The 25,442-nt window shown below is 55.2% G+C and overlaps 8 protein-coding genes and 1 non-coding gene across 9 annotated transcripts; 7 read left to right on the top strand and 2 right to left on the bottom strand.

Moving 5' to 3' along the window:
- Positions 1-643: 643 nt before the first annotated feature.
- C8A04DRAFT_35267 (uncharacterized protein) lies at positions 644-1,603 on the top strand (the record flags this gene model as incomplete). The annotated part of the gene is made up of 3 exons (XM_062783103.1): positions 644-938; positions 1,022-1,278; positions 1,355-1,603. The coding sequence occupies 3 exons, from the start codon at positions 644-646 to the stop codon at positions 1,601-1,603; spliced, it is 801 nt and encodes a 266-aa protein (XP_062639343.1).
- Positions 1,604-2,483: 880 nt separating this feature from the next.
- On the top strand, positions 2,484-4,738 carry C8A04DRAFT_10188 (uncharacterized protein; the record flags this gene model as incomplete). Its single annotated transcript, XM_062776495.1, has 2 exons — positions 2,484-4,382; positions 4,466-4,738. 2 exons carry the CDS (start codon positions 2,484-2,486, stop codon positions 4,736-4,738), a joined length of 2,172 nt encoding a protein of 723 aa, XP_062639342.1.
- A 942-nt stretch (positions 4,739-5,680) lies between these two features.
- C8A04DRAFT_10160 (uncharacterized protein) lies at positions 5,681-10,264 on the top strand (the record flags this gene model as incomplete). Its single annotated transcript, XM_062776485.1, has 3 exons — positions 5,681-6,293; positions 6,324-9,687; positions 9,739-10,264. 3 exons carry the CDS (start codon positions 5,681-5,683, stop codon positions 10,262-10,264), a joined length of 4,503 nt encoding a protein of 1,500 aa, XP_062639341.1.
- Positions 10,265-10,571: 307 nt separating this feature from the next.
- Positions 10,572-10,663, top strand: C8A04DRAFT_t38. The gene has a single exon. It is a non-coding gene; the product is annotated as a tRNA-Glu (tRNA).
- A 3,246-nt stretch (positions 10,664-13,909) lies between these two features.
- On the top strand, positions 13,910-14,883 carry C8A04DRAFT_26130 (carbohydrate esterase; the record flags this gene model as incomplete). Its single annotated transcript, XM_062779810.1, has 2 exons — positions 13,910-13,943; positions 14,054-14,883. The coding sequence occupies 2 exons, from the start codon at positions 13,910-13,912 to the stop codon at positions 14,881-14,883; spliced, it is 864 nt and encodes a 287-aa protein (XP_062639340.1).
- Positions 14,884-16,157: 1,274 nt separating this feature from the next.
- On the top strand, positions 16,158-17,436 carry C8A04DRAFT_35263 (uncharacterized protein; the record flags this gene model as incomplete). The annotated part of the gene is made up of 4 exons (XM_062783102.1): positions 16,158-16,238; positions 16,308-16,779; positions 16,864-17,092; positions 17,145-17,436. The coding sequence occupies 4 exons, from the start codon at positions 16,158-16,160 to the stop codon at positions 17,434-17,436; spliced, it is 1,074 nt and encodes a 357-aa protein (XP_062639339.1).
- A 665-nt stretch (positions 17,437-18,101) lies between these two features.
- On the bottom strand, positions 18,102-18,749 carry C8A04DRAFT_26128 (uncharacterized protein; the record flags this gene model as incomplete). The annotated part of the gene is made up of 2 exons (XM_062779809.1): positions 18,102-18,168; positions 18,253-18,749. 2 exons carry the CDS (start codon positions 18,747-18,749, stop codon positions 18,102-18,104), a joined length of 564 nt encoding a protein of 187 aa, XP_062639338.1.
- Positions 18,750-20,976: 2,227 nt separating this feature from the next.
- C8A04DRAFT_26127 (uncharacterized protein) lies at positions 20,977-21,426 on the top strand (the record flags this gene model as incomplete). The annotated part of the gene is made up of 2 exons (XM_062779808.1): positions 20,977-21,315; positions 21,373-21,426. The coding sequence occupies 2 exons, from the start codon at positions 20,977-20,979 to the stop codon at positions 21,424-21,426; spliced, it is 393 nt and encodes a 130-aa protein (XP_062639337.1).
- Positions 21,427-22,079: 653 nt separating this feature from the next.
- On the bottom strand, positions 22,080-24,647 carry C8A04DRAFT_26126 (uncharacterized protein; the record flags this gene model as incomplete). Its single annotated transcript, XM_062779807.1, has 1 exon — positions 22,080-24,647. One exon carries the CDS (start codon positions 24,645-24,647, stop codon positions 22,080-22,082), a length of 2,568 nt encoding a protein of 855 aa, XP_062639336.1.
- Positions 24,648-25,442: the final 795 nt, after the last annotated feature.

Below are 25,442 nucleotides of genomic sequence, written 5' to 3'. Positions count from 1 at the left end.
ATGCTTTTTGGTCTTGGTGGATGTTTTCGATGGAATATTGTGGGCAAATTAACAAATTAACCCAGTTATTTGGCTTGGCAGTCTCTATGGAAAACGCCGAATGTGACAAATCCGACGCCGGCGAGGCCCCAGCTCGCAAAGTCAGAGTAGACCAAACGAAAAGGTGGCGCTGAGTGAGCCCATACTGTATCGAGAAAACGAGGATGGAATCTTGAGATCTGCACAAATGGGAGCGCCCAGTCCGGGCCCATCCTAGCTTTCGACCCCTCGCCCAGGCGCTCTTATGGAACGTCGAGGGCGAAGTTAGGGGCGAAACACCATAGCGAAGCCCACCTTACAAATCGAGAGCGTCGGCGTTACCTCTCTGGTCGAATTTGATTCCATTATCGGGGTGAATCGAAACCGCTTTGCATGACAGTATGTTGCCGGCGCCTCTGTTGTTGCAAAAAGTCTCCGCCGACTCTCCGGCTGGCGAAGGCAAAAGTGACGATGGAGTCGGATGGACCCGACTCGAAAATGTATAATAGGAGATGATGCTACCCGCTGGATTTCACCCTCTGATCAGCAGCATCAACATCAATAGCACGACAGTACCAAGTCTTCTCTCCTAACACAATCAATAACGAACCTCCCAGAAGTCCAAATGGCTCCCACCGATCTCTCCCTCGCCGGCAAGACGGCCATTGTCACCGGTTCCGGCCGTGAGAACGGTATCGGTGCTGCCATTGCCAAGGCTCTTGCCCGCAACGGTGCCAATGTAACCATCAACTACGTCTCAGATGGTTCAGCTCCCCGCGCGGCCGAGGTAGCAGCCAGCCTGGAGGCCCTCGGGGCCAAGGTTGTCGTCTCGCAGGCCGATGTCTCGACGCCCGAGGGCGCTGCGAAGCTGGTTAAGGACACCCTGACCGGGTTCAAGACTGACAAGATTGACATCTTGGGTTAGTTGATTTTTGTTTATTGGCTTCACCCCTATCGCCCGCCTTTCCTTCTCTTCAAAGAGCTTAAACTAACATAACCCTAGTCAACAATGCTGGCGCCGGTACCGGCCAAGGCAAGCTGCTTACCGAAGTCACCCCCGAGGAGGCTCAGAAGGCGTTTGTCCTCAACACCTTCAGCACCTTGTACCCCATCCAGGCTGCGGTACCTCACATCCCCTCTGGTGGACGCATCGTCAATGTCGGCACCATCGTTACACGCTCCTTCAACCTGCCCGGTGTTGGCCTCTATGGTGCTAGCAAAGCCGCGCAGGAGTATCTGACGCATGCTTTTGCTGCCGAGGTATGTGTTAATCATATTCATTTTTCACCTCCCTAATTCCGATCAAAAATCATTCTGACAAACCTTTCAACCTTAGCTCGGTCCCCGCCATGGCATCACGGTCAACACGGTTGCCCCCGGCCCCACCACCACGGACGCCGGCGGTTGGTTCCCTGATGGTGACCTTAAGAACGAGGTCGCCCAAAAACTCTCCCTCACCACTAGGTCCGACAGGGTCGCGGGTGACCCGGAGGATGTTGCCGGTGCTGTCCTGTTGGTGGTGTCTGATACAGCCCGGTGGATTACCGGTCAGTACATCGCTGCCAGTGGTGGTATGTCTGCCTAAGAAAGGAGGGGGCATAGTGTATGAGGGATGTGTAGAAAGGTCTGTAGATAGCGAATTTGGAAACTTCATGTCTTGAAATTATCCCTTGCACTTATATGTGAAGCAACCAGGACTCCATAGTGACCACACGTTCTCTATCTCTTGTTCAACCAACGCACTTTTTCCAATTGCATGTAATTGTCCAGGAGATGGATAAAGCAGCACAAGGAATCTGTGTGATTGATTTTCCCACAACCTCTAGATCACCCTCGCCTTTGATGATCCCCATCATTGATCCCCGTCATTGACCCCCGTCTATACATAATGCGGGCCTTCCGGGTAGTGTTGTTGGAGTTTCTCCTTCTTCCAACCTACAACGCAATCCTAAACAGCCCGCCTTCTACACAGGAACATCCTGTTCGTCGAACTCACCATGTATGGTGTTTACCTGTTTCGAGGCACAATGGCTCATTACCGGTATGGAACATCCTATATCTTTCAGGCTGTTGTAACAATTATTGGCCGCTCGCATCTGCTTAACACAATAATAGCTAACTCGCATGTTGTAGCCGACATCCGGGTCAGTCTAATCTTCGTCGTGGCCTTACTGCCTACCTGGGAGGAGCTCGCTGTCAGTTTCAAGCTTCTAGAAACCTTGTTTCTCCTGAACTCTCTGTGACAGATCAACGGGATCTCATCTATCAAACGCACCACTCCCGGGGTTGTTTTGTCCGCGGCTACAGCAAGTTCGCAGGCTTTTCTCTGTTTTCAAGGTAAGCGGCCTTGATGATGTTGAGCGTCATTTCGGAGTTGCCAACACTGACAAACTTGAAGCAACATCGCCAACTTGACGGGAGCTAAAGGTGCTACGAACGGTTCAACGTCACCTCCCGCACTGACGATGCCGGCTACGCCAGCTGCGCCCGCCGAGCCCCGCGAGGAGAAGCGCAATGGCACTAACACAATCGGCGACACGACTCTACTCCAGTCGAAAGAGCATCGCGACCTGCTCGATGTGATCGACCGGCTCCGATCGCAGGGCCTCAGCCGGTTCGTCGACCTGCCGCAAATCATTGTCTGCGGCGATCAATCCTCAGGCAAGAGCTCCGCCCTAGAAGCCATATCGGGAATGTCCTTCCCGACAAAAGACAACCTCTGCACGCGCTTTGCGACGGAACTAATTCTTCGGCGCAGTCCCAAGACCGGCGTGGCCATCAGCATCCGCCCGGGAGCGGACCGGACCGATGAGGAGAAGAAGAAGCTTAAAGCTTTCAAATACAAGGACACGCTCGAAAATCTGGATCTTGGCCGCGTGGTCGAGGAGGCAAAGAGTTCCATGGGACTTAATAACGGCAGCAGCGATCGTGTGTTTAGCGCCGACGTCCTTTGTGTTGAGATCTCGGGGCCCTCGCAGCCGCATCTTACCATGGTAGACCTCCCCGGTCTTTTTCTCGCTGGGAACAAAGACCAATCCCAGACAGACGCCGCTCTTGTGGAATCGCTGGTGCTATCATACATGAAGAACCGCCGTACTATCATCCTCGCGGTGGTGTCGGCCAAGAGTGACTTTGCCCTCCAGCAAGTCACCAGTCATGCTCGAAAGCAAGATCCCGATGGGACTCGCACCCTGGGCCTCATTACGAAACCTGACACGCTGGACAAGGGTTCGGAGAGCGAGCGGTATTATATCGATCTCGCTCAGAACCGTGATGTGCACTTTCAGTTGGGCTGGCACGTTCTCCGCAACAGGGGCTTTTCCGAGCGCTGCCAGTCTAGTGGTGCTCGCGATGCTGCCGAAGCAGAGTTTTTCTCGACAGACCCATGGAAAACCCTCCAGCCCTCCCAAATGGGCGTCGGCGCGCTCCGCACGCGGCTAAGCAACGTCTTGCGGGGCCAAATCGTGAGCCAGCTACCCGACGTGCTCGCAGATATTGCCAAAGGAATTGAGGAAAGCAATCATACCTTGCAGAAGCTAGGAGACTCCAGGGCTACCCTCCGCGACCAGCGCCAGTACCTTATCACAATCGGTTCTGAGTTCATGAAGCTTGCCAAGGAAGCGGTGGATGGCGGGTATACCGATCCTTTCTTCGAAGACTCTGATCATAAGGACCGGCGGTTGCGCGCGGTCATCCAGAATACCTTGTCGGACTTTGCTCGAGATATGAGGTTGAAAGGTCATTCGGTCTCCATCGCGGAGGGATCTGAACCATCGAACGGTAAAACTCGTCCCCCGACGATCAGCCGCGCGGCATACATCGAAAAAGTCAAAAAACTCATGATGGAGAACCGTGGCCGTGAGCTCCCCGGCACATACAACCCAATGTTAGTTGCTCAAATGTTCAGGGAGCAGTGCCAACCCTGGGAGGCTATGGTCGACAGTCTTCTTACCCGCACTTTCCACTCCGCTACCCGAGCCGTCGCAGCCATCCTTTTGCATGTAGCGGACAAGGAGAGGGCCGCATCGCTTAGCCGCACCGTCGTTGGACCACTTCTACAACGCATCCAGCGCGAGCTACGGCAGAAGGCCGAGGAGGTCCTGAGGCCGCACATCTCGGGACACCCGATCACGTACAACCACTACTTGACCGACAACGTGCAGCGCGCACAATCCGACAGGAGGCGGGCGCGGATGGAGCAGCGCATGAAATCCTTTTTCAAGGCCGGCAAGATTCCCGATGGCATCGCCAACCACAAGTTCGACATGAGCATGTTGCTCAGTGACCTGGTCGACAACACCGAGCCCGATATGGATACTTACTCGTGCTCCATGGCTGTTGATACAATGGAGGCGTACTACAAGGTGACTTACCTATCCCATCTCCAAACAACATGATAATCATGCGCAACAAATGCACTAACACATAAAACACACCCACAAACCAGGTCTCTCAAAAAACCCTCATCGACTCCATCAGCACGCTTGCCATCGAGGCTTTCCTAATGAAGAAGTTGCCGTCCTTGCTCTCGCCCAAGGTCATATACGAGCTGCCGGACAGCGTAGTCGAGCGTATCGCGGCCGAGAGCCCCGAGTCAGTGGCCGAACGGGCCCAGGCTGGTGAGAAACTGGCTGTGCTGGAGGCTGCGCTGTCTGAACTGCGTCGGATGGGGATAGATGGGGACACTGGGGGGTTGGAGGTCGATGATGGCCAGGTGTAGGGGGATGCAGTTGGTGCTGCTTGATGGCGACGGGAAGATAACGTCAACTTGTTGATTAGCTCCAATACGGCCTGTGAGTAGCTGCGTCGTTGCTGATGTTGTGTTAGTTACTGTGTAGTTCTCTATAGCTAAGAGAAGTTGAATTTTGTAATTAACAACATCGCTGAAGAATGCCCCCCACGCCCATCGATTTTCAAGATTGTGTGCATGTTGAAGATTCCAGGGGCACTGAAGTGTGTTTTGCGCCAAGTCTGTTTCCGGCAATGGCGCGGGGCAAACTGTCCTCAATTTACCCACGCGACTGACCAATCATGAAACAAAATTTCTGCACGGTTGGGGTCCACTGGCTGCACGACGGGTCCTCCTCCCGTCGTGTGGCTTGGCGCTCCTCAGGTTGATGGAAAGATCAGAACGGGAAAGCATGCCGGAGACAGAGAGATCGTCTCGTATTTGGGGGGTAGGGAGAGGAACGCCCAGTCCTTTAGGATTCATCTTGGCTATGGTTTGTTTTTAGTTTTCCTTACATTGTACACTGTATTTTCCTTCGTCACTCTCTAAAACGCGAGTAATTCATCCGGTTTTGACGCGAATTCGCTTCTTGGGAGCTCCACTCCTGGAGCCGAGCTTGATCGGGAATCTTGGAAGACACTCATTGTCTCGTATTTTAATCGCTTACTTAATAACCCAAAACAACTTTCCAGCTTCGTGTGAGATTCCTGACGTCAAGGTATCTCATCTCAGGCGCGTCCCTTCTTTGGATACACCTCAGCAGCCGGAAACCCCCAACAACAGCCGACACGGCCCGGAGAGTCGAGAAGAATGCGAGCGAGCAAATGATCCGGCTAAACCATCATCATTATGAAGGGCCATGAGGATGGCTCTGATCGAAGGGACCACAGCAAGCATGACCACGACGGTGACAGGGTGCATGAGATGAGCCCGATGAGTCCACTGGGCAAAACCCCCACCACGGCTTCATCACAACCCGTCGACACAACATCTCCATCTCCGTCCCCTTCCACCCCTGCCCTCAACCGTCGCACCACCCTCACAACCACCGCCCACCACCTCTACCGCCGCCTTCTCACCACCATCCTAAACCGCCACACCGACGACCTCCCTCCCTCTCTCGATGGCCGGCACATCCCACTCCGCCCACACATCACGCCCCCCTCAGGGACAAACGGACCACTCCCACAGCCACCCCTCCTCATCGACGAACGCCGCGGCTACCCCTACCTCTCCAATTCGATCCGCACCTCGCGGTACACCGTGCTCGATTTCTTCCCCAAACAGCTAGTCTTCCAGTTCACGCGGCTGGCGAATTTTTACTTTTTGTGTGTGGGCATTCCGCAGACCATTCCGGGGATCAGTACCACGGGGAATTACACGACGATTTTGCCCTTGTTGTTTTTTGTGCTGTTGACTATTGCTAAGGAGGGGTTTGATGATTGGAGACGGCATCGGTTGGATAAGGTGGAGAATGCGAGGGTTACGGGGGTTTTGAGGGGGGGTGGGCAGGAGGATGGAGCGGAGAGTAAGGAGAAGGGGGAGAGTAAGGAGAAGGGGAAGAGTAAGAGGGGAGGGTGGTGGCGGCTTGGTCGTGGAACCGGGAGTTCGATGGAGGAGTCGCGGGTGGCCGAACAAGGTGAGACGGAGACGGGGGCCCAGGAGTCGTACCTTGGTTTGCGATGGCAGACGGTCAAGTGGCAGGATGTGCGGGTTGGGGATGTCGTCAGGCTGGCTCGGGATGATGATACACCCGCGGATATCGTGCTACTTCATGCCGATGGGGAGGACGGGCTGGCGTATGTTGAGACGATGGCCCTGGACGGGGAGACCAATCTCAAGAACAAGCGGGTGTCTGCGCTGTTGAAGGGGTGCGATACGATAGAGGGGATATGCAAGTCCGGGGCGAAATTTGTCGTGGAGGACCCGAACCCGGACTTGTACCGCTTCAACGGGCGGGTGACGGTCAAAGGAGAAACGCTGCCGCTCACGCTGAACGAGGTTGTGTATCGGGGTTGCACGATCCGCAACACCACGACCGTCCTCGGGATTGTCATCAACACGGGCGAGGAGACCAAGATCCGGCGAAACGCGAACCGCCACCCAAGCGCGAAGAAGCCCGCTCTCGAGCGCATGGCCAACATGATCGTCATGGCCCTCGTCATTTACCTCATTGCCCTCGTGGCTGGGTTATCTGGTGGATACGCGCTCTTCCAGCGCGACTACGAGCGGACCGCCTGGTACCTTCAGGACGTCCCGGTGCCGTATTCACACATCATCATGGGGTTTGCGATCCAGTTCAACAACGTCATTCCGCTGGCGTTGTACGTGAGTTTAGAGATTGTCAAGATTTGCCAGATGCTGCTGCTCAACTCGGACATTGAGATGTACGATGAGGCGTCCGATACGCCGGCGCGGTGTAACACTAACACTATCCTCGAGAATCTGGGCCAGGTCGGGTACTTGTTCTCGGATAAGACGGGGACTTTGACGGAGAACGTCATGAAGTTCCGCAAGTTGAGTGTCGCGGGCACGGCTTGGCTCCATGAGATGGACCTGCCGAGGAAGAAGGTTGAGGATGATGATGACGATGATACTGTTGATGGACAGTCTCGCGTTGAAGGGTTGGGGGCGTTGACTTCCAACCCTGAGGGGGGTAGTACCGCCCCCAGCGAGCCTCGACACTCAGGGTTCTTGTCTCCAACGTTCTCACCCGACCAAGTGTCTACTCGGAGATCTTCCTCGCAATGGCGTTCAACGGGCCGGCCTGACCACGTCCAGCCAGATCTTAATACCTGGGATCTTTTAGAGTACATCCGTCTACGGCCAAACTCTCCCTTTTCCAGGCGCGCTGTGCAGTACATCCTGGCCATGGCCCTTTGCCACACTTGCTTGCCCGAGTCCAAGGATGGCAAGATTGACTTCCAGGCGGCTTCCCCTGACGAGCTGGCTTTGGTCAGGGCAGCCCAAGAACTTGGGTTCTTGGTCATCCAACGGAGCTCGCAGTCGGTTACGCTGCGAATCACCACCGGCACAAACCAAGAACACACGGAGCGCACATACCAAATCCTGGACGTCATCGAGTTCAGCAGCAAGCGCAAACGCATGTCTATCATCGTGCGCTGTCCAGACGGGCGGATCTGGCTCATAACAAAGGGGGCTGACGCTGTTGTTCTCCCACGACTGAGAATGGCAGATTTGGCGAACCAAAAGGCCAAGGAGCTTCGGGAGAGCCTGGATTTTGAGAGGCAACTGCTTCGAAAGAGTGAGGCCCGCGAACCACGGAATAGCTTTGGTGGACGGCCTAGTCTTACCATCCGGCGGAGCTTGGCCGTGGTTAGGCAGGGGTCCGTGACGGGGCCTACGAGCCCGCGGCCGAGTGGACTTCGCAGTCAGTCCTTTGAAGTCGGCCGTCTGGACCCTTTCGCTCACCTTCGTGCTCGGCCGCATATCAGCAACAACCGCAACGCGTCGTTCGACGTCCGCCGTCCCGAGAGCACGGCATCCGTCCCGGAGTTTCACCATCAGCCGGTCCCGAGCAAGTTCTCCTTTCTGGATGATCCCTCGCTCTCCGACGATGCGGCCATCTTCACCCGCTGCTTTCGCCAGATCGACGACTTCGCAACCGAAGGCCTCCGCACACTGCTGTTTGCCCATCGGTTTTTAACCGAGGCCGAGTACAACACGTGGAAGAGGCTGTATCACGACGCCGAGACGAGCCTGGTCGATCGCCAGGAACGCATCGAGGAGGTCGGCGACCAGATCGAGCAGTCCCTCGACTTAATCGGCGCGTCGGGCATCGAAGACCAGCTGCAGCCCGGCGTGGCCGAGACCATCGACCGGCTGCGGCGCGCCAACATCAAGATCTGGATGCTGACGGGCGACAAGCGCGAGACGGCCATCAACATCGCCCACTCGGCTCGCATCTGCCGGCCCGGGTCGGACGTGTTTGTCATCGACGCGGCTAAGGGGGGCTTGCACGGGCAGATCTTGGCCATCATGGAGGACCTCCAGATCCAAGCCGAAACCAACACGGCGCATGTCACGGCGCATACAGTCATTGTTATTGACGGACATACCCTAGCCGCGCTCGAGGGACCTGACGCGTTGGCCGCCAAAACAGCGTTTTACAGGCTTGTACTCACCATCGACTCCGTCATCTGCTGCCGCGCTTCACCCTCCCAAAAGGCCCTGCTAGTCCGCACTATCCGCCACATTTCTTCTTCCACCACCACCACCTCTTCCCTCTTCTCTTCCACCGCCCCATCCAAACTCCACACCCTCCTCCACCAACCCCTCCACAACCTCCTCCACCTCTGGACCCCCCCACCCCCACTCACCCTCGCCATCGGCGACGGCGCCAACGACCTCGCCATGCTCGCAACCGCCCACGTCGGCATCGGCATCTCCGCAGGCCACGAAGGCAGCCAAGCCGCGCGCGTAGCCGACTACGCGATCCCACGCTTCCGCGCCCTCGCCCGCCTGCTCCTCGTCCACGGCCGCTGGAACTACGCCCGCACCGCCCGGTTCGTGCTGGCCACCTTCTGGAAGGAAATGCTCTTCTACCTGCCCGCTGCGCTGTACCAGCCGGCTGCGGCGTATACGGGGACGAGTTTGTATGAGATGTGGAGTTTGACGGCGTTGAATACGCTGTTTACGAGTTTGTGCGTTATTGTGCCGGGGGTGTGGGAGCAGGATTTGAGTGCGGAGACGCTTTTGGCGGTGCCGGAGTTGTATGTGTTTGGGCAGAGGAATGGGGGGTTGAGGGGGGGGATGTATTTGTGGTGGATGGTGGGTGCTGCGGTGGAGGGGGTTGTGGTGTGGTGGGTGTGTTGGGTGGGTTATGGACAGGTGGTTGGGCCGGTGAGGGATGGGGGACTGTTTGCCGTGGGGAATTTGGTGTTTTCGGTGAATATTGTTTGGACTAACTTGAAGCTTTTGTGAGTTATTCTTTTTTTCCTCTTCCCGGCCGTCAATTAACACACCCCCAGAATCCTCGACACCCACTACAAAACCAACATCGTCCTCGGCGCCTTCACCATCACCGTCGCCGGCTGGTGGCTCTGGCAAGTCTTTCTCGCGGGCGCCTACAGCCCCGAAATCTGGCCCTACGCCGTCAAGAACGCCTTCTTCACCTCCTTCGGTCCGGACGCAGCCTGGTGGGCGTCACTATTCGCCGCGCTTGGCGCCCTAGTCTCGCTCGAACTGGCCTACAAGGCGGTCAGGCGGAATCTTGTGGTTGCTGGTCTGTGGCGGCGCGGGTGGAAGTGGACGCGCTGGGAGACGTGGCGGGCGGCGTTTGTCATGGGGGGTCCTAGGAGTGGTGGTGGTGTAGCGGCTGAGGAAGGGATTAAGGGGAGTGTGGAGGAGTGGGATGTGGAATTGTGGCAGGTTATGGAGCAGGATCCGGCTACTAGGGAGACGCTGAAGAGGATGAGTAGGTTTGGGTTTGAGGGGAAGGATGGGGGGCATGAGGATGATGCTGAAGAAGTCGAGGGGTGTAGTGAGCGGGTGTAAGCTGAGGGTCTTGGATGTTTTTTTGGCATATTTCCTCTTTTTTTTTTCTTTTATCTTTTTTTTTTTGGATCGAAGTTTTAGATACTCGGGGCGATTTCCTTGTGATACCCGGCATTTTTCTTTCTTTATTTCGGGATGTATAGAAAATACATGCTAGAGGCAATTCAATGCTTTCCGTGGTTCTGTTTTCCGTCCATTCTCAATGTGTTGAATCCATCTTTGTTCAGAGCCCCCTCGAGCTGGTTGATTGATATTGGTGAGTTCCACCATGGCCGTCAACAATTGGTCGGAACCACACTCGACTCCATCGGGTATGGTGTAGCGGTAACATCGTTGACTCTCACTGCTCAGCAGTGACTGTTCTCTCAACAGCCCCGGGTTCGACTCCCGGTATCCGAGTCTCAACTTTCCTTTTTCCCTTTTTCCCCTTTTCCTTCTCGCTTTTCTTTGCTTTTTCTCTAGTTTTTTTTCCGTTTGTCTGAACTCAGCTTTGTCTCACCCGGCCTTCGTCTCCTACATTTGGCTCCCGACCCTGACGGCTGACGTACACTATTCCCGTGGGCATTCCTGTGGGCTGCTTTTGCCGACCTTTCCGTGTCCCGCCAATCCCCATCCCCCCTTTGCCTTGGTTTGCGCACTTAAGGCACTCTCGCCAGTTGTTTACCAGACCAAGCTTTGTACGGGGGATCGACAACTCGACGTCGAGGCAACGTGGGATCTGCCGTGAGACTTCATCACTCCAGAGCTTGGCTCCTTGGCTCGCGTTGGCACATGCCGCTTGAGGTGCACGGGGATTGATTTCAGTGGCCCGTGACTTGTCTGATTGTCTCCAATCCCTGCGGGGAGCTCTTTAGTCTGGGGCCAGCCCAAAAAGAATGAGGGGATCCAGCGGTCTATGATCTGTGATCGGCCCGCCTTGGAGCTAATTGACACCAATTGCGCCCAATGTCTGAGCCGTAATTGTTGTCCTTATGTTCCCGTTCCCCGCATTCTGCATCTGCAACCCTTCAAGTCGCATGACCGCCTCATGATGAGTGACTGTCGGGTTCGGAATGTGGTCACTGGTCACACGAGAACGACGGTGAAGGCCATCCAACCCAACAAGCGGAACACCAAAAAAATTTCAGAAAAATGTCCGAACTAAAGGTGGGTAAACATTAGTTGTGACTGCTTCAAGCCCCGAAATCACGAAGGGCCGAAAAGGCATCGGTTTTTACGTCCCACAGACCCACGTGCTACGAAGACCCAAATGTGGGCGCTGGCCACAGAGCACGCAGAATGCGAGGTAGAAACGAAATTGTCTGGCGCGACTCCGCGGCGATGCATCGGTCAATCAGAGAAGGAGCATTCGGCCACGGTGCAATGGGCCGGCGGTGTTCCAGAACTCCTTCCCGGGCCACTGGGCCCTGCTGGGGTGGAGCTCGGCGTGGGAATTTAGGGAAACACCTCGAGCTCCTTTTGGGCCTCCCGGGCTGAAGGAGTGACGCGATGCCAAGGAACAGGCCGCTCATCTCCAGCGAGACAAGCCCCCACCCCTGCAGCGCCAAAAAGCTTGACCTGGCGCCAACCGTAACCCGCCGTTGTGACGGTAATTACTGAAAATGGCACGCTAGAACGAGGGAGCAGCTCAAACCAAGCTGCGGCGAGGCTGTCAAAGCCCCCGAAGGGGAAATCCATTCAATGGCCAGCCTCCGACCCGCGAGGGAAAAAGGAAAGGAACAACGGGGGCGCAGTTGACTTCGGACCTGAACATCTCGGGAGAGCAACAAAGCGGCCCAACAGAGAGACCATCGCTGCACTCGATTCATGACACAGTTTATTTCCGGGTCCCGACATGTCTCATCCATTACCGTAAACAGTATGGTACTATAGAGTGTCAGATCTGGCGCAAAAAGCGGGCACGTCGAAATTGTGAATCGCCGTCCTCGCTGTCGGTCCCTTCCCAGTCTCATCTTTCGTGCATTTACGACGCGTTACTGCAGCTGCTGTATTGCGTAACGTATGTGGATCATTGGCCCGCCCGCTCTGCTCCGTCCACAGGGGACCCCCTCTTTTTTTCCTCTTCAACATTGCTGCTTCCGGAGCGTCTTCTGTACCACCACCATTCGAGGGCAACTGACCACAATATGCCCGAAAGAAGTATCGTGCCACAAAGGCGTCGTTGAAGAAGGCCTCGGCGTGCATGCGGCACGCACCTCTTTCTGGTCCCAAGATGAGGGGATTGCCGTCTGCTGGTGCATCGCAGGCTGCCGCCTTTTCCGTTGGTTTCCGCTAGCGCCATGTCGCTGGTAAAGTACAGCAAGACTTGCAGGCATTTTGGACCGCGCTGCGGGCGGTACTGATTACGTCCGCAGCAGCATGCAGTCACGCCACAAAAGTACCAATGTCCGCGGCAGGAGCAAGGGTAGGGGGCCCAATGTCACCGGTTCCCCAATCCCGATTGAAACTCACTCATCTCACCGTCTTCCACGCTCGAGATCTCACACTCAGCTCAGCCACCTGGCCGGCCCCCACTCCCTTCCCCCTGTCCGGGGCTGGCCCCTTCTTCGTGCCAACACCGCGCTGCTAAGCCTGCACCTTTGTCTGTTTCGTCTGCGTCTCTCTCGCTCTCGTCCCCCGTGCCCCAGCTGCCTGACCCGAGAGCTCACTGCCCGTTATGTTGCCCGCCCCCAAAATAGTCCCAAAAATACTTTCCGCTACACCCTCTTCCTCAACTCTCCCCAACATCCAACAACAACCCTCCGTCTTTGTCGACCCACATGGCCACCTCTTCGACTTTATTTTCTCCTCTTTGTTGCTTCCACAATGGGAATTGGAAGTTATAACCACAACAGCGTCAGGCATCCGGCTTTAGATGTCTCGGGACTACGGCCATTTTAGCCTGCTGATCATCAATATCCCTCTGCCTCTGTAAACCGGGCAACACAAACAACAAAGGGGCAACGCGTCCCTGAACCCACCGCCATCTTACGCTTTTAACGCGGAGGAAGAGGAAGGACCGCATCTACAATAAAGAAACGACAACAGAAAACTTGGAAACGGCCGAGTGCCGAGTGAGGGGATTGCCCGCCAACCGCCCTCCCCCCCCCTTCTTCTCATTTCTCCCCTCCCCTTCTCCATTGTTCGGAAGTCGGCCGACTTGCGCTCGTGGCCCCCCCCCCCCAAAAAATCCCGGGGGAAAGGGGGAGTAGAAGTGAGAGTGCAGTGCGGAAGTGGGTTCGGACTCAACGAACACCACGCGGTTGTGCGTGCGGCCAACGACCAAAAGGGGAAAGACAGAAGGACGACACTGGGGGCCGCGTGCACACGAGACATTATCGCCGCCGCTTCCTCCCGAAGCTCATCACCGGGATTGTTTCATATAAGCCCGCGTCTGCCCCAGACTTGAGAGGTTACAAGAAGCGGAGGCCAGGGCGCATCTGTATATCTTGTGTTATATACATGTGTCTATGTGAGCTGTGAGCTTACTTCCATCTCATCTCGGTCGGCAATCACGCCAAACACGATCTCATATTATCTCCCCTCCTTCTCGCCTTCCGTCAGCCCTATCGGCATCTCGTTAGCAGCGCCGCTGTCGTCCCATACGTGGACTGCCGCGCCGTCTTATAATACACCCTCGTCACTGCGGCCATCGTCACCGCCATCATGGTTGCCCTATCACTTAACGCGCTGGTAGCAGGTTTGTTCATACCCTTCCCTTCCAGTCCCTCCCTTTGCTCCCTCATAGCATCATCTCGATTCTCATCATCATCCACAACAATATGGACCCTCGCTAACTCTTCTCATCAGCCCTCACCTCCCCACTAGCCCTACACGGCATCGCCTCCACCAGCAGCACCGCTAGCCCAACCGCGCTCGGCCTGCGTAGCACCACCCCACTGGGCCATGGCGTACCCCTCCGTATCATGCCCCTAGGCGCCTCTATCACCTACGGTACCGCCTCCACAGACGGCAACGGCTACCGCGCCTCGCTACGCTCCCAAATCGTCTCTGGCCCGGGCAACCCCGTCAACATGGTCGGCTCGGAGCAGGTCGGCACCATGGTCGACAACGACGTGGAAGGGTGGCCCGGGTACCGCATCGAGCAGGTGCACGAGCAGGCCCTCCTAGCCGCGTCCACCCCGCAGTGGCACCCCAACGTGTTCCTCATCAACGCCGGCACCAACGATGCCGCGCAGCACTACCACGTGTCGGCGGCCGGGGACCGCATGGAGGCCATGCTGGACGACCTGTGGCGCATCTCGCCGCGCGCCGTCGTCGTGCTGAGCACCTTGCTGGTCAACCGGAATGCCTCGACCGAGGCTAACGTGGGTATAATCAACACCCAGCTGCAGGCGTTGGCCACGAAGCTGCGTTTCCGCCAGGGGCGCCGGATCGTGCTGGTGGATATGCACAGTGAGGCTGGGCCGGGGACGGCTGATCTGGTGGATGGGACGCATCCGAACGACGGCGGATATGTGAAGATGGCGAATATATGGTTTCAGGGCCTGGTCGTGGCTAGCGATCTCGGTTGGTTGCTGCCGCCGCAGTGGTTGGACGGTGTGCCCGACGATGGTGCGGCGACCACTACTGATACTCCGGATGATGCTGCGGATGATAATAGCCCGGTCACCGATTGAGGTCGACGTGTTGGCTGAAGGATTGTTGGGGTGGTATTAGATTTGGCGGATTCTTGGCCTTTCTTTTTTTTTTTTGGCCGTTGGAAGGTCCCCATCATTGCTTGGTTTGCATCGCAAGGGCGTTAAGAAGGTGGACTTTTGGATACCATTTTGGCCTTGGCTAGGTGTTTTTGGTTGGGTTATAGCCATTTTTTGGTAGCATAGTTACTCGGACTTTCGAATAATTTACTTTGTATATCAATATGTGCAAGCAAAGTATAACGGCGAGGCGGATCATGAACGGTGACTCCAAAACGTGCCACGGCTGACAAAGTAAAGACGCTCCTCAGGACTTATTGCCTACAGATCTCTGAGCAGAACAAGAAGTCTCTTGTGATATATTTTCTGCACTGTTATTAGGTACCTCACTTTCCCCGGTGTATGGCAAAAGTACTGCAAACAAATTCCGTTAACTTAGCACAACCAACGGAGCCCAGTCCTCCTAGTCGCCCGTCACGGTTGAGGAACCCCCTCAGGGAAAATCGGTCCCATCCTGAATCTAGGACTCAAGCACGAGGTGAGCCGTCACGGTAGCGATGGATGAGAAGTATTTTTAGGGAATTGGAAACGGTCTCGAAGGTTGAGCGGTGGTGGCGTTCTTCGTAGGGTTTCCTATCTGGCGCAGCTCTGTACATTTTAGTGATATTATGAAGCTGGCCGCCACCACGAGGTTCAACGACCTGGAAAGTATGGGATCCTAAAGTTTGTGTACGAGAAAGGACTTGTCGCTATTTACACCTTACGCTGTAGCGTCTCGTCAAGGTATGTTTCGGCGAACAACTTTCTTGAAGAAGGCTACTCAGTAATCTGCCCTACATATAACACCGGGCAACGGCAGCTTCGATGTGATGGGCACATAAGCGTTTTGAACTTTGCTGGAGAATATGACTCGAGCTTCAGGAATAGGGCCTTGAACTCGGTGGTGGGGAGAAGTGGTGTGAGAAAATTGTGCTCTAAGGTTATTATTCTTTTGAACTTTTGCCTCGGAGATAGCTGTTAATAACATGACAAAAATATGTTTTGCTATCTCACTGAGTCTCTGGCTTTATTTATCGAGCTTGTGCTCACGCATTTGCTAGAAGTGTGAACAACCATCCTGTGCACCCAGGCAAGCTTGGACCCACCCATGACGTATAAATTGGCGCGTCAAACGCGTGAACCCGAATTTCTTCCCCTCGCCCACCCATCTCGGAGTTTTCCCCGCCACAAACATTGTGATGTCGTCTGCATTCACAATGGCTTCGCGAGATTCGCCGCCGGCGCCGGCGCTTCCGGAGCCGGTTACTCTGCCTAATGACGAGCACCGCATTGAACCGGTATTTCCTCCGCCCCGGCCTCTCCCGCTTGACCCTCTCTTTTGCGGCGTGCTAACCTCACACTTGCAGCTGGTGGAAAATTTTTCCACTGTCAAGGAAATCATCGAATACATCGTCAAAACCCGTCAAGATCTCTGGGCCGCCGGCCATTTCAATCACGGCGGTGAGCTTCTTGTCAGGTTCCACTGGCAGGCAAGCAAAGCCGGCGAGGTAGATAAGTTTTTCAACAGTCTCAATGCCGCGCTGCTAGATCGCGACCATCCGAAAATCAGCCGCTTCGAGTACGACTACGAATCCGAGACGGTTTATCTCGACATCATGCCCGAATCTAGGTTACATTCCGGGATTCAATACCGTCTTAACTGTCACATCTGGGACCAGATTCGCAATCAGATCGCTACAGAACGTAATATAAGTATTCGACACTTTTTGAAGTCGATCCGAGGCTTCGGTACAGCGACTATCTCGGACGAGGAAAAGATCTATTCAGAGCCAGACTTTTCATTTGGTCAGGCGAAATCGCTACTACCATCCCTAATTGGTGAGGTCTCGTAGGCCGAGACCCGTCGACATGTGGAATGGAAGTCCCGTAAAAATCTTCGTTTGTCGGACGGCAAGACCCAAGCGGCTCTGATGATTGATATTGAATATCCCGACGAGAAGAAGGCATGGGTCAATCTCCTGGTCACAGGCAATCTCACAGGCTCTTGGGCCCTGTTTCACGACGATGATGTCGATCAGCAACCCGCCGGCCAAGTCGCCCTCTATCTCTCTGACTTTGTCGGTCTGGTCCCTGATTTACCGGTCGGCTTTTGCCGCCCTTCGGCCACTGAGGTAGCTGCCGGGATCACAAGGTTTGTTCCCTCCTTGATGTCAAATCAGCCAACAGTTCTAACTTCTCGACAGGACCCCTCTATTCGTTCTAACATTTGAGCGACTGAGGTTCATCTTCCGTGACGCTCGCTCTATGCACCGCCCTGATGTATTTACAATGGAGGATGGCGACATGGACGAAAACCCCTACGAGGAGCTCAAGGTGAGACATAGGGAGGGACTCAAGGAGGGATTCAAAATGGGCCATGAGAAAGGGCGCGAGGAAGGGCGCGAGGAGGAGCGTGTCAAGAACCAGCGGCGTTTTGCCGAGATGGAGCGGTATATCGCTCAGTTGGAACGGGAACGGCATGTGCCCCGAGCCTAGCTAGCAACTAAGTTGCACCTGTGGAGATGAAGGTCGGGGGCCTTGAAGGAGCAATGTTCAACTCAATCAATCGAGCATTGTTAAAACAGTGTCCTCCAGATCGTATTGAAAGCACACCTCCCGTTGTTATAACAGGACCTTGAGCCCCTGCGAAGAGCATCACTGTTACGTTTAGCATTGTCGCTACGGTCCGGTATCCCCGCGAGCCAGCCCGCCCTTGCGGGGACAACTGATTGTCGGGGTAGTCAAAACACATATCACGGGGGCGGACAAGGTCGTCGTTAGGATGGTGTAGGTCTAAATTGACACCAGCGTCTAGTCGGTAGAGGGACAGTACTTCGCGTCTCCCTTACCCCCGCTAGGTAGCTTATCGTTGACATCCTGTGGGCTTTTCGGTTTAAATCACGGAGTGGATCAAATGTTAATGGGTCAAAAGATCGGTTATTCGATACTCAAGCCAACCGGTGTGCCGTAGGTGACTTTGGTAACAAAAACACTTCAAAACCGTTTAGAAGTCTCCATTCGAATATATGATAAGCCCAAGGTACCTAGATAGCATTGTGGGACAAGTTTATGGGCTTGGGCCCCCGGCCTTACGCCGGGCCCCCGCCAACGTGTCCAGGATTATGCCCACAACCTGATAGCCTTATACAAACCGCATTCTCCTACAAATATGCCGAGAACAAGGGGCGCATGGGGTTCTCCGATGGCTCACTTGATGCACTAGAGTCGCTAGAACGAGAGGTCAGTGTGTTTCAACCCAGCCACATTTAAGAATAATACTGAACACTCTTGGAATGGGGGCAGAGAACTCACGATCTGCCCGTCCTCGGCCTCACATCCACCGGCCCCTTATCCAACCCTTCGAGCCCACACCACTCATCCCCTCCCGCCGTCCACACCCGCCACCTCGCCTCCGCCGCCATCTGTGGTAGACGCAAATCTGAGATGGCCGGATCGTCGCGCCAGAAGAGATATAGTTCGCCGAACTGGTCGTACACGGCCTGTAGCGCGGGGCAGGCGCAAGTGCACGGAGATTCGGGTTCTAATGACGGTGAGGGTGAGAGTGAAGGTGAAGGGGGAGAGGGAGTTGAGGGAGTTGAGGAAGCCGAAGGGGGGAGGAGGAGGCCGACGATGCTGTGGACAGAGGTGCAGGTGCCACAGCGCCAGGTGGCGGGGACTCGGAGGGCGGTTGGGGAGGTGAGGTCTGCTGGGAAGTTTGTTGGTAGGTGGGAGTTGGGGATGGAAGCTGGGGGGAATGGGGCGGCTGTGGGTTTTGGTGTATTTGCGGTGGGCTCCGGGAGATACGGCATTGTGGCGGTTGTTGATATCGTCGCTGGTACAGAGGTTTTCGTGATAGAAAATAATTTAAGAATGCGGATATAATGAATCGTGAAAATTGCAGCTCACGACGTCGAATTTACCAATCCGGTTTTAACGGAGTAACGCCCGAAATCAAAACCTGAAAGAGCTGGGTCCGGGTAATCGAGCTTCAATCACTCCTCAAGAAAAGTGATAGCTGAGAAAGAGCAAATCACCGAACAGGTCGGGATGATCTGCATAAGAGGGGATCGTGAGGTCCCGATAAGGAAGGCAGGGGGGCAGACCTTGCTTACAAAGTAGAGCCGGCCGGACTCCGAAGCATGTCCGCCGAACCGCAACAGGACACCCCACAACTCCGAGCCAAGACAACAAAAACTCCGATAAGATGAGCGTGGGAGTGAAAGCAAGCTGTTGAACCTCGAGCTTATAGCTCGATAATAGGGGGTTTACCAGATTATAAAATAATACTCCAACACTCAAGGAGATGGCAAACAACACAAAAACCCGTACGTTCCTTCTCTGTCTCCTCTCAGGGAGCCTAAGGTCCCAATTTCCTCGAACCTCCCTCCCACGGAAAGTGATTGCTGCCCCACCCCGAGGATGGCCCGCGATATCCGGTTTCCCCAAAGAGAGACATCGGGCTCCAATCCGGCGTTTTGGTTGGCCCGCGGACATTCCCCAGTTTTCTTCAACCCTCTGCAAGGCAGAGGAACTTTCTGGGTTACAGTCTGTCACGTTGGCTGTCTGTTGTCTCTCGCTAATTAACTTACCTGATAGCTGTGTAAAATCACAAACTGGGAGCCGGGGTCTGGGGTGGACGAGAAGGATCCCAAGCGCTTCGAGACAATGGAGAAGGTAAAGCGGAAGTAAACGGGCCAACTCAGGCCGAAGGTTGAACGACAATTTATAGAAGCCCGGAACTTGAACATGACCCATTCGAGATAATATACCCGAAGTTCGGTGCTTTTCGGGGGTCACAACCGCCGCGGAGAGGTGCACACGGACATCTATGAGGGAGGTTTGCGGGCCCGGTCTCAAGTGGGTCCCGGACTATACTTCCGAACACATCCAGGCTCATCGCGCATTCCACACTCACCACGCGCATGGAAACCGATACTCGTGTTCAATATCGAGGACATGGCGTTGCTATTCTGAGTTGAAGGTGAGACACCTGATAGGAAACCCCGCACAACCCCCTCGGCGAGAACCTGAAACACAGCTGAATCCAGGTAACCTCGACCAGGGGCAGGTGAGGCCGACATCTTCTCCCGAAACGGCAGGCGCAACCTTCTTCGTGGGGGAAGACAAAATGGAAGCCACAACCGACAAAGCACAGACTGCGGCCCACCCATTTTGCCAAATGTTTGAATCAAAAACCGTCGCACCCCCATGGATGCTCACACTGAGCCGCTCGAGCAACCCCCACAATGCACCGTGGACTGTCTAGCTCATGGTGCCGAGACACCCGATCGACGAGAACTTAACAACAAAACGTCTATAAATCCGGTTGTCCCTCCTTGCCGTTCTCCTTGGCGGCTCGGCGCGCTGCTCTCGCACCAGACCCACGATATCGCCCTTGTCGCGCACTTGCTAAGTAACTCTTGCTGCTCGGCGTTGTCTCAGCTTTTCTACCCCTCGGTTTGGCCAAGATACTTCTTTGCGTCCGTTTTCCTGGCCCGATAATGTCAACTATAGCCTACCGGGGTTGGTGAGCTTGGGGAAGCTGGTTCTTGACCAAGGCTAGCGTGAGCAGCGGTAAAACCGTAGCCCAAACACCTGGGCGTTCGTAGGGTGCTGTGTCTTCCTTCGTCCGTGGTGACATTTCGCGAGTGTTGCTCGGATGGCTCCAGGGTTACTAGTAAGAAATGCTGCATCAATAGGGGCGTCTGAGAGAGCCCCTTCTTGACCTTGGCGTCTAGCATGGGGTCCACAACCCGAACAATGCTTGGCTCAAGGATATCAACATAGTCCATCGGTCGTCCAATCCTTCGCTCATATCCTCTTCTACTTTGACTTGATCCATATTCTCTCCATGACCTTCGCCCAATATCCCTTCATTTAATCACGAGATAGGTTCGCCCCAGAGCAGGTTCTCCTCTCTTTTTGTTCTTTGGGTCTGGTTACCCCCTTTTTGATAGCGATTAATTAATCACCACAACAACGAAACCCACAATCCGTAATACACAACACACAACACTCGCCCACTATACCGCCAAGATGCATCCTACAACACTCTTCACCTTCACTCTCCTCTCCCTGACCGCCTCCGCCCTCCCCCTCAACATCAACCTCGGCGCTTACTCGCCTGCCCTGGTGGTCGGTGATGGTGCGATCTCCTTCGAAGGAGAAGGGGAAGGGGCAGCAGGCAGGAACGGCGTAGCCAGCATCGTCAACGCCCTCCAGGGCGCCGCTACCAACGAAGCGGGCGCATCCGTGGCGAATGCTAATGGTGCCGCGGTTGTTGCCGGTGCTGGGAATGGCCAGGCAGAAGGGGCGCCGCCGCCGATTGTGGCGGCTGCTGTTGCGGAGGGCCCCAGTGGGGTATTGAATGATCCGGTAGGTTGTTTTTCCTTAAACAATCCGTCGTATAGAGAGGTACTAAAAGGAAAGTAGACTGCTGCGTTACCGACACCGGGGGCCGCGAAGCTTCTTGACCCGCGAGAGTGAACCGAACCGTTCTGATGATGGTAAAATGAACGTTAGTCGGCAAGCTGTTCAGTTGGATTCGATTTGATATCGACGGAGTACGGTCTGCTGGGCTTCCAAATCCTATACGGTGAATGGGCGGTCTTAAGTTCCTTTTCTTTCCTTGTCAGAGATCCATTCCTCTGTAGAGGGCGCGGGAACGGACATATAGCGGAGGTGGGCTGGGTCGAGAAGTCCCTACCAAGCTCGAGTCAAGTAACAAAGTTGGGGTTTTGCTATTGGAGTCTCGGAGTTTGGATCATATTTTATCGCCTTCGCGGCTCCGATCTAGTCTAAATTCTGTTTCTTAGTCCACATTTCCTTTGAGGGCAACGTATTTTTCCATCTGCAGCCTCACGGAACACTCAGTGCTGTGGTGTCTGGGGAGGTACATATAAAGGGTATCGGGGGTGACCAGAAAGTAATTGTACATAATCATTTGTGACAGGCTACGCCCATCCTGGTTGCCCCGATCTATCTAGTACAGTATACTTTACATGCCGGGTATCTTAAGCAAAACGCCGACCTAGTCCGCACCCAGAATCCTGTAGAAAAAATACAAACACGGTCCCAACCATTCATTCGATGACGGACCGGCGGCCGACTCACAAACCGGATTGACGGGTGGTACCTCCTCACTCCTCATCCTCCTCGTCACCACCATTCCCATCGCCAAACGGATCAAATTCCTCCTCGCCATAGGTATCCTCTTGGAACCCGCTCGCGTCATTGAACCCACCATCATGCTCCATCTCGTCAGCCTCATCCTCATCGCCCTCTCCCTCGGGAGGGGCAAGCGCCTTGGCAACTCTCTCTTGCGCACTAAGACCCGCAGCAGAACCGGTCGCGGTAGTGGCGGCCGTCGCGGCGGTCGAAGCGCCGTCCGCGCCGGAGCCCTCCATCTCGTCATCGTCATCACCGTCCGAACTGCCGCTGTCGCTCCCAGCGCTACTGGGCAGCGCACTGCGGCTTCCAATCGAGCTGGCGCCGCCGTACGTACTTCCGGGCCCGGCCTTGTTGGAGTACTCAAACAGGCGGTCCATGCGGGAATAGTCGAGCTTGGTGCTGATGGCGCGGGTGCGCAGCATGTTCTGCGCGGCCTCGATGGCGGACCCGGCGGGCGTGGTCTGGCCTTCGCCGATGCGAGGCTTCTTGGCGCGGCTGCGCTTTTGCTTGGGCGGGTTGTTGCTAGACATTTTGGTCTGGAAGATTTTTTCTTGGACCTTGCGCATGTAGTCCTTATTGTGGTTGGCCCAGATCATTTCTTTGAACTGCACGTCTCTCTCTGAGAGCCGGCAGTGCATGACCTCCGGGTCGTCCTTGAACTCGTCTTCGTGGACAATGGGGTCGTCGGACACCTTGGATGCGGGCGTGCGCCAGGCGGCAGCACCCGTGAGTGTGGACTGGGTGTTGTCCCCGGCCGCTGGGGTGTCTGCATTCGGGGTGGCTTCCTCTCCGCGTTGCTGCTCAATCCCTTGGGTGATAACGGCAGAGGCACCAATCAAGACGGGATTGTTTAAATGTCCCTCCATCTCTTTCTCGAGGTTGTTCTCGTCCATCTCCCAATCCTCGTCGATTCGTAGCCTAGGCTTTTCCTTCTTTTTTTGTTCCTGGTCATTTTCCTGACTGTCGTCGGCTCCGTCCGTGTTACCCTCACCATCCTGCGTGGTAGCCGCGGCGGCATCTCGTGGTTTGATCTTCATGTTCTCCATGCCGGGAATCTGAATACCCTGGGCCGCAGCCATGGCCATCTCGCTGCTCGCTTCCACTTCACTCGGCGACTGGGCCTCCACATCACCAAATTCATCTACGAGATTATTCAGCTGGCCATCAACATCGGCAGTCGCGTTATTCGCAATGACAAGATCGGCCTCGGTCGGTTTGCGGAATGGGATAGCAAAACCGTCTCCGTCGACACCGGTTAGGGGCGCGTTTTGTCCCGATTTCGGCAGGGAGGTGGAAGAGGCGACGGCGTCACTTGAGGAGGGAGTTGCAGCTTGCAGCGCCGGATCAATGGGAACCGAAGTATCTTCCGACGCGGATTGTGCTGTCTTTTGTCTCTTCTTGTTTCCACTGCCAGCACTGGTCGCCTTTCTTTTCTTGGGCTTCTTCGCGTGTTTCTCCTGCCACTCCTTTGACTGTTTGTAAACAAAAGGGGGATCGTGAGAAGCTTCCGGGAGTGCCTTAGACTCGTGGAAATCGTGAATTGTCATTTGGGCAGAGGGCACATTGGCAAATTCCTCCATCCGCTCCTGGAGAGTCGCCATTGTAACCTTGGCGATGTAAACTACTTCCCTCACGGTGCGACGGTAGTTGTGTGCTCGAGCGGCCATAATGAGAGCCGCTCCGCAGATACCGGCGGGGCGGCGGCCATGGGTGATGTTGTCATGCCGCATGCGCTGGGCGATCCGAATGGCAGACAGGGCGACCTTATTGGTATCGTGCAGGAATTCGAGCTTGCTGGCGAAGCGGAAGATGAGATCCTCGATGATGATGGGCTTGGTGCCGTCTTTCAATTGCTCAAGGGTATTGAGAAGATCCTTATAGCTTCGGCCCAGAAGGAATACGTCTGTCTTGATGATGTCGGCCAGGTCGATCAACATGACCCTATTGTTGTCTTCTTTCCGGCAGACAGCATAGAGACAGACGGCGGCGACCGTGTTCTTTTTGCGGCCCTGGATAAAGTTGCTGCTTGATGCCTGCTTGTACACCTGGAATCCCTGCTCAGACACATGCGGCGCAATCTGCAGTTGGTGACCGAACTGAGCGATGGTCTGCTTGGCCTCTCTCAAGCTCCGCTCACGGGCTTCGCTAGCGCCGGCGCCGGCGACACGACGAAACGCAAGTCCACCGGCCGCAGGTCGAATTCCCCCCTGATCTGCCGCGAGGTAGCTACCGTGGACGACAGCCGCTCCATTGGCGCTCTCGCCGAAGGTGACTTCGGCGACGATGTTGCTTTCGTACAAGACTCGACCGCAACTTTGACACATCCCATCGCGGACGTCCGAATCCGTGCAGTCTGGATTCTTGCAGACTGAACGGGCGGACTTTGCTGTGTCCAGCGCTGTTGAAGAAGGAGACGGCGCAACGGACTTCTCTCGGACGCGCTGCTCCTGATCCATGATGCGGCGAACGGCATTCGGCTTTTTAGCTTTCTTCTTGCCGGGGCCACCGCCGGCCCTAATGATGGGCACCGACGACATTTTGGGTGACGTGATGATGCGACGTGTTGTTAGGTTTCGGATTTTTCTACTTAAGCATTAGATATATTTCATGTAACCAAACTTGGTTGGTGGGCGTACTGAGCAGTAACTTACTGTTGTGAATGAGGACAATGGCAGACAACATAGATCGACGCCCCCCACCTTCAAGAGTCAGTCGCCGCTCTGGTACACCCTGTAGCAATTATCGTGAGATTAATTCGTGAGTCGCGGTCTATGACCGTCTCTCATGAAATAATATCTCGATGTAGAAAGGGGTGTTATGCGATTGGTGAGTGCGAGCCAAGGGTTGGGGGATACTGGCGATGGAGGAGTTTGCGAATGGTGGGGTGTCAAATTTGAAGAAATGGCAGTTGGCCAAGCGGGGTGCGTCGGAACCATGAGAAAACCTTACGTGCACGGGCCAGATCAAACGATGAGTCAGCAGGCGAGCACAAAAAGGCTGACGTTCAACTCGCGTTTCAGGCTCAACTTTTCTGCATCCCAAGCTTGAGCCCCGCACCGCTTCCACTCGAGCCCCCCACCACCTTTGGCTTGGACACGACGACTAAACAATTTTCTGCGTAACTTGGCGTAATTATCCTCAATTAATCAACCTAGTTTGGGCCGGAAGCTGCCGGTAGATACACGGCAAAGCCACGGACTTTCGGCCCGTTCACAATGGTGGTTTCTAAGGCTGGGCTGGACTCCGCTCGCTCGCTCTTATGGGCGGCGGAGTTGCCGTAAGTGGAAGACCTGCGAAGCATTGAGACGGCTCGCATCGTGTTAAATCACGTT

This window comes from Dichotomopilus funicola (genome assembly GCF_033296635.1).
Source record: "Dichotomopilus funicola strain CBS 141.50 unplaced genomic scaffold C8A04scaffold_11, whole genome shotgun sequence".
Lineage (NCBI taxonomy): Eukaryota > Fungi > Ascomycota > Sordariomycetes > Sordariales > Chaetomiaceae > Dichotomopilus > Dichotomopilus funicola.
This window is presented reverse-complemented; position numbering and strand designations above follow the sequence as displayed.